The sequence below is a fragment of the Tamandua tetradactyla genome, chromosome 20 (genome assembly GCF_023851605.1).
Source record: "Tamandua tetradactyla isolate mTamTet1 chromosome 20, mTamTet1.pri, whole genome shotgun sequence".
Classification (NCBI taxonomy): Eukaryota; Metazoa; Chordata; class Mammalia; order Pilosa; family Myrmecophagidae; genus Tamandua; species Tamandua tetradactyla.
The window spans coordinates 18,522,669-18,536,835 of record NC_135346.1 but is presented as its reverse complement, the minus strand read 5'-3'; the positions used below and the strand labels follow the sequence as shown (position 1 = coordinate 18,536,835).

The 14,167-nt window shown below is 37.6% G+C and overlaps 1 protein-coding gene across 1 annotated transcript in view; it reads right to left on the bottom strand.

Annotated features, from left to right (window-relative positions):
* CTNNA1 (catenin alpha 1) overlaps positions 1 to 14,167 on the bottom strand; it is a 219,353-nt gene that overhangs the window by 128,519 nt on the left and 76,667 nt on the right. The window contains exons 4-5 of the mRNA XM_077138601.1: positions 4,249 to 4,415; positions 2,832 to 2,951 (exon numbers count right to left, since the gene is read on the bottom strand). Coding sequence (XP_076994716.1) covers positions 2,832 to 2,951; positions 4,249 to 4,415 — 287 coding nt within the window. The remainder of the gene's footprint in view (positions 1 to 2,831; positions 2,952 to 4,248; positions 4,416 to 14,167) is intronic.

The window sequence follows — 14,167 nt, the reverse complement described above, 5'->3', positions numbered from 1 at the left end:
CGAGGGGTAAGGGGTATGGTATGTATAGTCTCTCTTTCTCTATTATCATTTTATTTCTTTGTCTGTTGTCTTTTTATTTCTTTTTCTAAATCGATGCAAATGTACTAAGAAATGATGAATATGCAACTATGTGATGATATTAAGAATTACTGATTGTATATGCTGAATGGAATGACATCTAAATGTTTTGTTTGTTAATTTTTTTTAATTAATAAAAAAAGTTAAAAAAAAAAAAAAGAATGGCTGCTATTAAACAGGAAACAATACATTTTGTAGAGAATGTGGAGAAATTGGGACACTTACACACTCCTGGTGGGAATATATAATGGTACAGCCACTACAGAAGACAGTTTGGCAATTCCTAAGGAAACTCAATTTTGAGCTGCCCTATGACCCAGCAATAGCACTACTTGGCATATACCAAGAAGAGCTGAAAGCAGTGGCACAAACAGATGTCTGCACACCAATATTCACAGCAGCATTATTCACAATTGCCAAAAGATGGAAACAATCCAAATGCCCATTAACAGACGAGTGGATTAACAAAAAAAAAAGGAATATTATGCAGCAGTAAGATGAAATGATGTCCTAAAACACATGACTAAGATGGATGAGCCTTGAGGACATAATGCTGAGTGAAATAAGCCAGACTCAAAAGGACAGATACCGTATGACTCCACTTTTATGACCATGGTAAAGATGGCTGAAAAATGCACTGACTGAGAAGTAGATTGGCAAATGACTGTGTATACATATGATCGAATATTGTGCTGCTACAAAAAGGAACGAAGTCATGAGGCATGCAAGGATGTGAATGAACCTGTGGGACATTTGGTGAGGCAAAATAAGCCAGAAATGAAAGAACAATTACTGTATAGTCTTCTTTAGAAAATGATTATAAGAAAACAGTGGCCTAAATTGTAAGCTCTTATAGTAGACATATTTTGTCTGGAGTAGTAATCATTATTTCTGGATTTTTGAGAAGCTATTTTATATACCTTTAATCTGGTATTTAGAGATAAGAACGAAGCTGATCAGGTCCCATTTAAGGTAATTCAGAACACAGGGGTAATGTTGTCTGTATTTTAGAACTGCACCTACTCTTTGAGACCAAAGGAAGAAAGGTTCATTTTGTCCAGAACTTACATTTTCTGTAGCACATAATCTAACTCAACCTGTCTGGATAGCTCATTTGAACAAGTGAAACACTGGGAGCCCAGAATAAGAATGAAGGCCTTTAATCCTGTATAGCTTAATGTAATGCCTGGATACAACCTAGAATATACTAAGCAGATAATCAAAAAGTATTGACAAAGTCCCTTGATGGATGAGAGAAAAGATATGCAACTATTAAACTTTACAGCCAGGGAAACCCCCGATACAGTGTCAAACATTAGGGACACCCAAACCAATAGGTCAAGCCCTTGATCTTGAGGCTTGCTCTTGCAAAGCTTATGTAGGTAGCGGAGAAGCTTAGTCTACCTGTAGGTATACATAGAGTTACTTCTGGAGGACCTCTTTTGTTGCTCAGCTATGACCTCAGTCTCTCAAAGCCCCACTTTGCAAGTGAAATCACTGCCCTCCCCTCTACATAGGACATGACATCCAGGGGTGAAAGTCTCCCTGGCAGCGTAGGAGAGGACTCCCAGCGATGAGTTCAGCCCTGGCACTGTGGGATCAACAATTCCATCCTGACCAAAAGCAGCAAAAGAAGTGTAACTTATAAAGTATCAGTGGCTGAGAGAGGTCAAATAGAGTTGACAGACTACTATGGAAGCCACTCTTATGCAAACTACAGGTAGCATTTCTTCCTATGATAACCTGCCAAACACCAACCAAAACCATTCCAGCCAATCTTAAAGAACACCTAGGGCAATATCATAAGATTCTACAAAGATTCCATGCACTAGGATAACTTTCCAGAAACCTACAACTTCCAGATGGGTCCCTGGACCAGATAAGTCCTGAAACCTAGAGGGCCCAGCTTCTCCAGAATACTAGCTAGTTCCATCTCCCTATCCCATGTTACTGACAGCCCCTTCCAACATGAGAAAGTTAGAATGGCTATAGCTCAAATAACCCTAAAGAGTGGAATAAAAAGATCAGAGGTGATGGTGGAGCTATACAGAGAAGATAGGGTTTAACAAATGAATATGATTGCTGAATCATTAAACTAGTATTTCTTTTAGTCTCCAGTATCTTAGAGCAGCTAGAAGTAAAAACCAAAAATTGTGGAATTGTAACCCATACCAAACTCTGAAATCTGTTCTCCAACTAATTGTTGTGCTGTGCTTTGAAATCTATTGCTTTTTTGTATATATGTTATTTTTCACAAAAAAGAAAGAGAAAGTCAATTTTGATGATAAAAATATTTACCCCCTCTAGCCTCCTATATTCCAGAGAAGACAAAAGGAAAAATCTGAGAGGACTATATGACAAACTCTGGGATCTGTTCCGTAACTACCTGTTGAAGAGTGCTTTCAAAACTATTGCTTTTTTCTTTTTTGCTTTGTATATATGTTATATTATACAATAAAAAAGGTTAAAAAAAAAAAGTCTATCACATCTCCAGATACTATCTTCAAGGCGAATTGCCAAGTTATTTAAAGTAAAATTGGCAAGAGAATTAAACAGGCGCATAACATGAATGAAACTTTCAGTTTTATTAACATCATAATGTTGAAACGATGCTTCTTAAAGTTAAAAATATTTTAATGGCATTGTATTGCTAGAGGAAGGCAACAATAGTTTCAGAAAACTTACACAAAATGGATTTTTCCTACTAGATAGTGACATAAACAACTTAATATATCCCCATATCATGATTGTACCTGTTGTCTTTTGGCTGCCATAATATTCAGTTTATCCACTTCAGGTTTCAGGGCTTTATACTGTATTCCTAAGTCTTGTTCAGTACCAGCATTCCTCAGTTTCAAGATACCATCTTCCACCTATAAAAACATATCCCCAAAAATGAAAAATTCTGAAATGGAAGAGTCTGTACTTAAAGTCCTAGGATTTTTTGTACTGCTTTCAACAGCTACTCAGAAAGCCAGCATAATATAATGAAAAATTTTAGCCAAGTTTCTGTCCCCAGATCCTGGGAAGTAACCTCTAAGTCTTCATTATTTCTTTTGTTATACATGGTGGGCCCAGGATAACACCTGACAGTTCATGTGCTAATGAAATGACAGGGTGGGGACTGGCCACACCAGGAAAACCAACCATGTGTCTAGGGGGTTAGGGCTTCAGGCTACTTCACCTCAGCCAGACCTCTGGGCAGGGGGCTACAGATTGAGTTCAACCCCTGGGCAATGGTTCCACAAATCAAGTCTATATAATGAGACCCCCTATAAACTTGGTACACACAGAGATCCGATGAGTTCTGCAATCGACAAGAACATCACTGCACTGGGCTGGTGACACTTTTTAACTAGTTCTGACTCCACCTGGAAAGGAAGCATGTGTTGGAGACCCTCCCAGACAATCTCCCTATGCATCTTTTCTTTGGGCTTATTTGTAATCCTTTTACTGTAATTAAGTCAAAATCGTAAGCATAGCATTTTCACTGAGTTCTGTGAGTCATTTTAGCAAGTTATCAGACCAGAAGGGATGGTAGGAACTCCTGAATTTGTAGCCAGCAGATCAGAAGTACCAGAGCCTTAAAGGTGGTCTTGTATACAACAGCCTTTCACCTGTAGAATCTGGCCTAACTCTTGGGTAGTTCAGAATCAGAACTGAATTAAATTGAATATACTACAGTATATGCAACTAGTGTCGAACTGTTGGAAGTTGTAGAAGTTTTGCAACCTACATAGCCAGCAATCCAAACTTTCTCTTGAGTTTGCATGACCCTCAAACATTTGAGCAGCTATTACCTCTAAGCACGTTCAGTAGGGAAGACAGTATTACACTGACCTCTACTAAAAGTATTCAAATTTAATGTAGTGTTGGTTTCTCAACTCTGAACTCTACTAATACAAGGAAATATTTAATCACTACTGCAAAAAGGCAGAGTTAAACAATACCTTCTTCATTAGGACCAAGAAAACACTGGCACACAACGGAGCCAGCAATATGTACATTTGGTATAGAAGAGTAAGTGCAAATTAAATAAAAATATTCCTGGTCCATTTAAGTAAAACAAGTACAGAACCAAACAAAATCCTAAGAAATACTGAACCAAGTCCGTCAAGCAGTGGCCTCACTGTGATAGAGAACAAATTACAGACCCGGGCCTGTACTTACAACTTTCAGTTGAACAAGTAGTTTGTAGACATCTGCCATGTCAGCCAAAATCAACAGCCTAGTAACAGCAGAGAGCAAAGCTCGGGCTGCCCGAACCATGTTCCCACGCTTCACAGAGGAGCAGGGATCATCTGCAAACTCTCCCGCAGCACTCTTCATCAAATCACCTGTTTCACAGAATGAAAAACAATTCGGTGAGAATGCATCATATAACTGCTCTACATTTAAAAAAAATAAAATAGTTGAAACTTTATCTCACGGACAAATTTATTTTCTTTTTATTTTTGTTGCTGTTTGTTTTTTCTTTTGATTTAAAGCTCTCGCCAGGAAAAACATCCTCATATATTGCTGGTAGACACATAATATCTGGAAAGAGATGTGGCACTACATACGAAGCGGCTTAAAAATAGCTCTTCCACAACCAGGTGAATGAACTTTAAGGACGGTTTCCGAAACGTCAGAAACAAAAAGACTAATATTATCATGTCTTGCTCACATGGACTAACTATACTATAAAAACTCGGTGAACTGAAGTCGAGAGCATCGGCTGTCAGGCCCCCAGGAGCATGGGGCCTACTGTAAAGGGTCCTACATTATAAGCTCTTACAGTAGTCACATATATTCAGGAGTCATTAACTGTTCTTTCTAAATTCTGAGATACTGAGCTATTTGTATATAACCTGGTCATTCCCAGAAACTTCGGATATTTATGTAACACCTGAGACTCAGAGTTAGAGCTCTGAAGCTATGAAAGTCAGTATTACCCCATACAGGAACTGTTTAAAAAGTTGACAAAGGTTAAATATAGTTAAGATGTCAATTCTGTGCAAATTGATCTACAGATTCAAAGCAGTACCAATCAAAATTCCAACAACCTATGCCATTCTGACCAAGAGGGAGAAAAGAAGTGTAACAAATAAGATAAAAGTGGCTGAGAGAATTCAAATAGAGTCGAGAGGCTACTCTGGAGGTTACTCTTATGCAAGCTTCAGGCAGACATTGCTACCTATGATAACTTGCCAAACCCCAACCAAAACCATTCCAGCCAATCCTAAAGAACACCTAGGGCAATATATAAGATTCTACAAAGGTTCCATGCACTAGGGTAACTTTCCAGAAACCTACAACCTCCGGATGGGTCCCTGGACCAGAGAAGTCCTGAAACCTAGAGGGCCCAGCCTCTCCAGAACATCAACTATTTCTATCTTCTATCCCACATTATTGACAGCCCCTTCAAAAACGAACAAGTTAGAATGGCCATAGTCCAAATTCTCCTAAAGAGTGAGAAAAAGATCAAGCTGATGGTGGAGTTATACAGAGAAAGTCAGGTTTAACAAATGAGTATGTGCACTGAATCAGTACACTGATATTTCTTTTAGTCTCCAGTACCTTAGAGCAGCTAGAAATAAAAATCTAAAGCTGTGGAAATGTAATCTATACCAAACTCTGTGATCAATTCTACAAGTAATTACTGCAATGTACTTTGAAATTTATTGTTTTTGTATATATGTTATTTTCCACAAAAAAGAGAGAAATGAAAGAGTATAATAGAGAAGATAGGATTCAACAAATTCATTCAACAAATGAATATAACTGCTGAATCAATATATTGATATGTCTTCTGCCTTCCTGTGTCTTGAAGCACCTAGAAGGAAAAATGAAAAATTGTGGGACTGTAACCCATATTAAACTTTAAGATCCATTGTATAACTACTTGTTAAAATGTACTTGAATGTTTACTGTTTTTTGTTTATATGTTATAACATAACATATGAATTGAATGAATATAAATTGTATGAATTTTTTTGTTTTCTTTTTACTTCTTTTTCTGAATTGATGCAAATGTTCTAAGAAATGATCATGATGATGAATATGCAAACTATGTGATGATGTGAATTACTGATTATATATGTAGAACAGAATGATTATATGTTAAGAATGTTTGTGTTTGTTATATTTTTAAAAAATTTAAAAATTAATTTAAAAAAAAGAAAAAAGGATGTTATAAACCAAAAAAAAAAAGTTGACAAAGGAATCAGACCTCAACTATAGATACGAATGAAGCTGATCTGGATAGGACTAAGGTAGATTAGAATACAGGGTAAAGGATGATATTGTCCATATTTTAAAACTTCAACTTCCTTGTGAAGGGAGAGATACCTGGTGCGAAATTTATATTTTGGTAGCACATTACCTAATTTAACTTCTTTGGTCAGTTTAGCTGAACACCATAAATATATGGAATCTTGTTGGTTTGTTCAGGTTACTGTGACGTCCTGAAATATCCCATAGTAATTTGGGCAGAGAATAAAGAAGCATTTGCAAAATCCCCTTGGCGGACTGGGGAGAAAGCAGGAAATATTCAACTTCTCCACTTAGAGAATTCTTGATATTCTCACAAGCAGTGGAGACTACCAAAGGCCTACGTGTTTTTTGTTGAGAGAACCTCTTTTGTTGTTAAGACATGGCCTCACTCACTCTAAGTCAACTTAGCAGGTGAACTCACTGCCCTCCATACTATGTGGGGCATGACTCCCAGGGGTGTAAATCTCCTTGGTAATGTGGGACAGAAGTCCCAGAATGAGTCGGGATCCGGCAACAAGGGATTGAGAAAGCATTCTTGAAACAGAGGGGGAAAAGAGAAACAGGACAAAATAAAGTTTCAGTGGCTGAGAAATTTCAAACAGAGTTGAGAGGTTATCCCTATGCATTACATAGACATCCCTTTTTAGTTTATAGTGTATTGGAGTGGCTGGAGGGAAGTACGTTAAACTGTAGAGCTATGTTCCAGTAGCCTTTATTCTTGAAGACGATTGTGTAACGATATACTTTGTGCAATGCGTGTGATGGTGAAAACCTTGTACCTCATGCTCCTTTTATCCAGGGTATGGGCAGATGAGTAAGAATATACAGAAAAAAATAAATAAATGAATAATAGGGGTGATAAGGGGTAAAATAAATTGGGTAGGTTGAAATACTTGTGGTTAATAAGAGGAAAGAGAAGGGCTATGGGATGTACGAGCTTTTTCTTTTATTTCTTTTTCTGGAGTGATGCAAATGTTCTAAAAATGACTAAGGTGATGAATACACAACTATGCGATGATACTGTGAGCCACTGACTGTACATCATGTATGGACTGTATGTGTGTGAAGCTATGTCAATAAAAAAAATTTTAAGTACTTCTTCCCTGTGATTTAATAATAACCCTTTTTAGAATGTATCCTTAAAAAATTTTTAGATCTGAGTAGGAGAAAAAAAATGGATCTAATGTAAACTACCCTTCCATGATAAAGAAACATGGCAACCATTATGTAGGGTCATCACACTTCATCACCCATCCAGACTACCTAATGTATAAAGTCCCAAGAGAAACTCAATGGTATGTGAAAAGACAGAGTTCAGTCATTGACTCATTCATTTCTCTCACAGTAAAATATTGGCAACAGCTCAACTGCTCAATGATAAGCACCCAGTTAAGTAAATTATAATACTAACCATCAACTATTCTGCAAATAGTAACATATATACGAAAAAAATGTGAAGGCTTATCAATGAAATCTTAAGCAGAAAAGAGACAAAATGACAAATGTATACGGTCTTTGTTTTAAAACAAGCGAGAAAAAAATTGGAACCCAAAGGCAAATACCAGTTACTACTGGGCTGCAATCTTCCTCTTTACATTATTCTGTACATACAAAAACATTTTCTACAATGAGCAGAAAAAAATCAAGCTAAAACAGCATGAAAATATATTTCACAACAGGTTATTAGAGATATCCAGCTTACACAATTCTGAGTGCAACAATGCTAAGAATTTAGTTATAACATTTCCTGGAAATCTTGTAAAACAACAAACTGTTTGTTTTGTTTCTATTGATAATCAGTTAGGGTACCTATCGTCCCTCTCTTCTTATACCTGGAAGCACCTAAAGGGTCAGGGCTGTTCTTCTCTATCAGCTGTACTGACAGGACCTGTGGGATTCCTCTTCGCCCTGGATAAAGCCTAAAGGCCATTCACTCTTTCATCTCTTCCGTGAACTGAAAACAAGCCACTCGCAAAAAAGCCTATCAATTCTAAATGGACCTACAAACTTTCTCCCAGCTATCAACTTTAGTTGCAGAATATGAGCTAAGAGGGAAAAAGGTCTAATTCACCCTCAGATTCATATATTAATTAGGCTTGAAAGTATTATATAATATGAAGAGTAAAAATAGGGCCCACATGTTTGTCAGTTCAGAAATAACTCTCAATGAAGAATTTTATATTTAAAATTAAGGGTTTTTCCTGAAACTAATGCAATCTCCCTTTATATCATTAGGAAGATACAGATGCATAGAACTCATGATATGGATATACAACATTAAAAATGATACCCCATGGTATTTAAAAGAGCTCATTTTACCCAATACAGCAACTGTTTAAAAGTTGAAAAAGTGATCAGACTTTGACTAGAGACGTGAATGAAGCTGCTGTGGATAGGACTAGGGTAAATCAGAATACAACATAAAGGATGATGTGGCCTATATTTTAAAACTTCAACTCCTATGTGTCTTGAGACCAAAGGAAGGGATGCTTATTTGGTGCAAAATTTATATTTTGGGTAGCGCATTATCTACTTTAACTTGTATGGTCAGTTTATACAAACACCATAATTACATGGAATCTTGCACAGGGAGTGAGATTTTGTTGGTTTTCCAGGTTAGTGTGATGTTCCAATAAATTCCAGAGTGATCTGGGCAATGAATAAAGAAGTATTAATAAATTATCCTTGAGGGAGTGGGGAGAAAGGTGGAAATATTCAACTACTCCATTTGGAGAATTTCTGATATCCTCACAAATAGTGGACATAACCAAATCAATAGGCTGAGCCTTTGATCTTGGGGTTTGCCCCTATGAAACTTATTCCTGCAAAAGGATAGGCCAAGCCTACTTAAAATTAGGCCTAAGAGTCACCCCCCAGAGAACCTCTTTTGTTGCTCAGATGTGGCCTCTGTCTCTAAGCCAACTTGGCAGATGAACTCACTGTCCACCCCTCTACATGGGACATAACTTCCAGGGTATAAATCTTCCTAGCAACATGGGACATGATTCCTGGGGATGAGTTAGGGCCCAGCATCATGGGATTGTAAAAGCCTCCTTGCCAAAAAGAGGGAAGAGAGAAATAAGACAAAATAAAGTTACAGTGGTTGAGAGATTTCAAACAGAATGGAGAGGTTCTCCTGGAGGTTATTCTCATACATTATACAGAGATCCCTTTTTAGTTTATGGTGTATTGGAGAGGCTAGAGAGAAGTATCTAAAACTGCTGAACCATATTTCAGTAGCTTTCATTCTTGAAGATGACTGTATAACTATTTAGCTTTTACAATGGGGGACCATGTGATTGTGAAAACCCTGTGGCTAAGGTTCCCTTTATCCAGAGTATGGGCAGATGAATGTTCAAAAAAAAAAGACAAAAAATAAATAAATAATAGGAGGGAGATGAGGGGTAAAAGAAAAAGGGGGGGGTGGACTGTAGTACTAATGGTCAATGAGAGGGAGGGGTAAAGGGTATAGGATGTATGGGTTTTTTTCTTTTTATTTCTTTTTCTGGAGTGATACAAATGTTCTAAAAATGATTATGATGATAAATACACAACTATGTGACGATACTGTGAGCCACTGATTGTATACTTTTCATGGACTGTATGGTACATGAAGATATCTCAATAAAAATATTTTTTTAAAGAGGAGCTCATTTATCTGACAAATATTTTAGCACCCACCATACATCAAGGACTGGGTTAAGTGCCTGTGATACGATACACAAGATACAGTCCCTGCTCACAGAATTCAAAGCTAGAACTCGGTGAAGGGGAAAGCAGACAAGCAAACAAAAGCTGATTGAGACAAGGTACTGGAACTCAAAGAGCCCATCAACTATGCACTATTACAGTGTAATGAGAATTACAATAGTTTTGTGGACAAGGAGCCATGGGAATATAACAGGAAAGCTATTTATTTACTCCGGGAGTAAGTAACCTGGAAAGCCTTGCAGAGATATTTAACTTAGGTCTTAAACAACAAGTAGAATTTCACCTATTTATTGAGCGCTTACCACATAAAACAAACAAACCAATCCACTGCCAGGAATATAAAGCTAAACAAGAAAATCCCTGCCTTCAAAGGACTTACAATGCAGAAAAGATAATTGTAACCATTCAGAAATTATGTATGGGGCACTTTAACATATAAACTGTAAGAAAGGCACAAAGTGTCAGGGATTTCAAAGGAGGGAGCACTAATGAACAGTTTGAGAAAAAGTGAAATGCCAGCAATTTAAAGTAGGGAAGGTCACAGTAGGCCTCATTGAAATCTTCCATTTTAGGAAAAGTCTTGAAAAAGGAAGGGAAGAAAGCTATGTGGCTATATGGAGGAGAAGCATTCCAGGCAGAGGGAATGTCAAGACCAAGACCCTGGGGTTGGTGGGTGGGGTGCGCACTGGCATGATTACAGAAGGCCAAGAAGGCCAGGGTGACTGGCACAGATGGAGTGAGGAAGAGCAGCACCGAGGGAGATGCTGAAGCCAGATTTCAGGTATTATAGACAAATTAGAAAAAAGACCGCTCTTTTGAGAATTTAGTATACTTGCAGAAGGAAAAATCAGGGGCCTACTAGACAAACTTTTTTCTGTTTCTATTTTCTTTTTGTTTTGTTTTGTGTAAGGATAGCAGTCTAATAAAGAGGGCATGATCATGCACTTAGAAGTCAGACAGAAATCACAGATTTACTCAATAGGCCTCAGCTGTAAAAAGAGATAGTAACATAGGTAGCCCGGACTTGTACAGTAGTGCAGGGCCATAGAAATGATTATACAAGTTGACACAGTGCAAAGCAATCTTGATCATCAAAGGGAAATTTTATGATTGTCACATAACCTTCAAAAATTTTCAAAACATTAAAAGTTCTCTTACTATTGATGATAAATACATGGGGGGAAAGTCCAATTAACATTAGAAACATGGAGAATTAAAGTATTTTATTTATTTGTAAAAATAAAAACTACCCACAAGTAGTTTAACAAGGCTTGCCATCTCTCATCATATAACTTTGGTACAGAAGGAGCATATTTTCTATCCACAGCAAATTGTCATACTCCTTTCTTGGTTCTGATCCATTTCCAACATTTTATCCTTTACACTTTCAAATCATGAAATGTCTCTAAAAGTTACTTTAATGTAAAGTTTTCAGGCCATGTCACTTCCTCTGGGACACTTTCATTATATTCAACTCAATCACTTTTCACATATGTAGATATCTGCCTTTACTAAATACTTATGACTGCATGTCTAGAGTTTCTTAAACAGCAGCAGGAACAACATTTCCACAGCCAGCTATTTCTTCTACAACTCCATTTAGTCTGGTTCAAATTTCAATTTCAGGTTTATCATTTTTCATTCCTTTGCTGCACTTCCATCTTTGCTGGCCAATTCCTCTTTCAAATATCCATTTTTGTAAAATGTCACATGGGGTTATCACTGGGAGACAAGAAGGTTACACAAGCACATGCTCGTAACAGATGCACAGTGTAAAGAGATACAGTGACAAATCACCAATGGACTTTGAAAGAAGTGCACTGATCATGAAGGGCGTGCTGGTTTGAAAGGATTTATGTACCTTAGAAAAGTCATTTATTAAAAAATCCTAATCCAATCCTGTGGGAGCAATCACTTCTCTTAAACCCTATTTAGCACTGTATACTGGAAACTTGATTAGATTAGCTCCATGGAGATGTGTCTCCACCCATTTCAGGTGGGTCTTGATTACTTTACTGGAATCCTATAAAAGAGGAAACATTTTGGAGAAAGCTGGAGATTCTGAGAGAGCAGAGAATAACATAGCCACAAGCAGCAGAGAATCCACCAGACAGTGACCTTTGGAGCCAAAGAAGGAAAACGCCTCCTGGGGAACTTCATAGAGCAGGAGGCCTGGAGAGGAAGCTAGCAGATGACGCTGTGTTTACCATGTGCCTTTCCAGATAACAGAGAAACCCTGACCGTTGTTTGACATGTGCCTTTCCACTTGAGAGAGAAACCCTGAACTTAATCAGCCTTCTTAAATCAAGGTATCCTTCCGTGATGCCTGAGATTGGACATTTTTTTTAGACTTGCTTTAACTGGGACATTTTCATAGCCTTAGAACTATAAACTCGTATCTTAGTAAATTCCCCTTTTAAAAAGCCATTCCGTTTCTGGTGTATTGCGTATCAGCAGCTAGCAAACTGGAACAAAGGGTATCTGTTTTTTACGTAGGGATTTGGCACTAGCAATTACAAACAGCTAAACAATTTGAACCATGTTGTTAGGGGATTTGCACATATCAGAACTATGTAAAGTGAGGGCTGCCTGTAACTACCTCCCAGTGTTGCTGCGGAGACAAAACCAAATACTTCCACGGCACAAAGTACTCAGCAGAATGCTTAGAATGGTGGCTGACACTCCCCAACTATCTATTATCACGAGTGGGAAAACAGATAGACATGGGCAGGAGAGGGGAGTCACAAAGGGCACTAAAGACACACAATTGAGTAATGAAAACTCAAGCTCACAGATGGGAGCACGTATAATAAGGACCACAGCAGGAAGTGAAGGTCATCAGAGGGCATGAACGTGGTTCTTCTACCTTCACGAGAGAAGTGAAAGCAAAGGTAACAAGATGCTTTCAGGTAGCATAAAACTTAGCAGTGTTGGAGAACCCCAATTTACTCAGAAGCAGGGAGCTAGGCTCTCTCCTAAAAACTGAGAAGGGTGGAAATGGAAATGAGAGTCTGAGGATAGTGAAAGAAACTCTGAAGCAGACGTTATGGGAAACGAAAAAAGGGAGTCAACCTGAGGTGAATGGAGAACTGTGGGTCACAAGTAGGGGCCCAAATCAGGCCAAGCAGGATGAACTTAAGGTAGACTCTTAAAACTATAATCCTCCATCTATGTGAGTCAAAACTCTTCAAAGGGACAGGTCTTGTAGATCAATTTAAGCAATAATTTAACCTCCCTGTACACTAATTCCCAAGGTTTGCATCAACTCCAATCACTCTATTCATCATAATTTCCTCCTTCCTCTAAATTCTCATTCCTATGCAGGCTGCTCTTAAACAATCTCATGGCCTCTACAGTCAGCATATCATTTCAAAACAATATCAGGTCAAATGACAAGCAAGTGGAACTGGAAGGGAGAAACAAAGAAAATCAAATATATTTAGGTCTACCCTACTCTCTTTTAGCTCACAATCACAATGGCAAATCCTTAACTTCATGGCTAACACATGCTATTAATAATGAAAAAATAAATCAAAAACACATTTTAAGATAGTATTAAAACATTCCAAATTTTCCCTATTCACAAAACTATTCACAAAATATAAATAAGCCATTAGCTAAAATTAAAATCTTCACACTTCTGCTGAATGGCTATCCCTGTAAAAAGATCATGTCACTAAGATTGACTTGAGAATCTAAGTTGTTTTTTTTTTTTAATTAATGCACAAAAGATTGAAGAATTCTTAAAAAAGTAAAACAATGTTAACAGTCAGTTAGTTTACAGAGCATATTTCTAAGATATAAAAAGTATTCTTTTGGGTGCATCAAAGAACTTCATCAAGAAAGTAGGAAGACAGCCTACACAATGGGAGACAATATTTGGAAACGACATATCAGATAAAGGTCTAGTATCCAGAATTTATAAAGAGATTGTTCAACTCAACAACAAAAAGACAGCCAACCCAATTACAAAATGGGAAAAAGACTTGAACAGACACCTCTCAGAAGAGGAAATACGGATGGCCAAGAGGCACATGAAGAGATGCTCAATGTCCCTGGCCATTAGAGAAATGCAAATCAAAACCACAATGAGATATCATCTCACACCCACCAGAATGGCCAT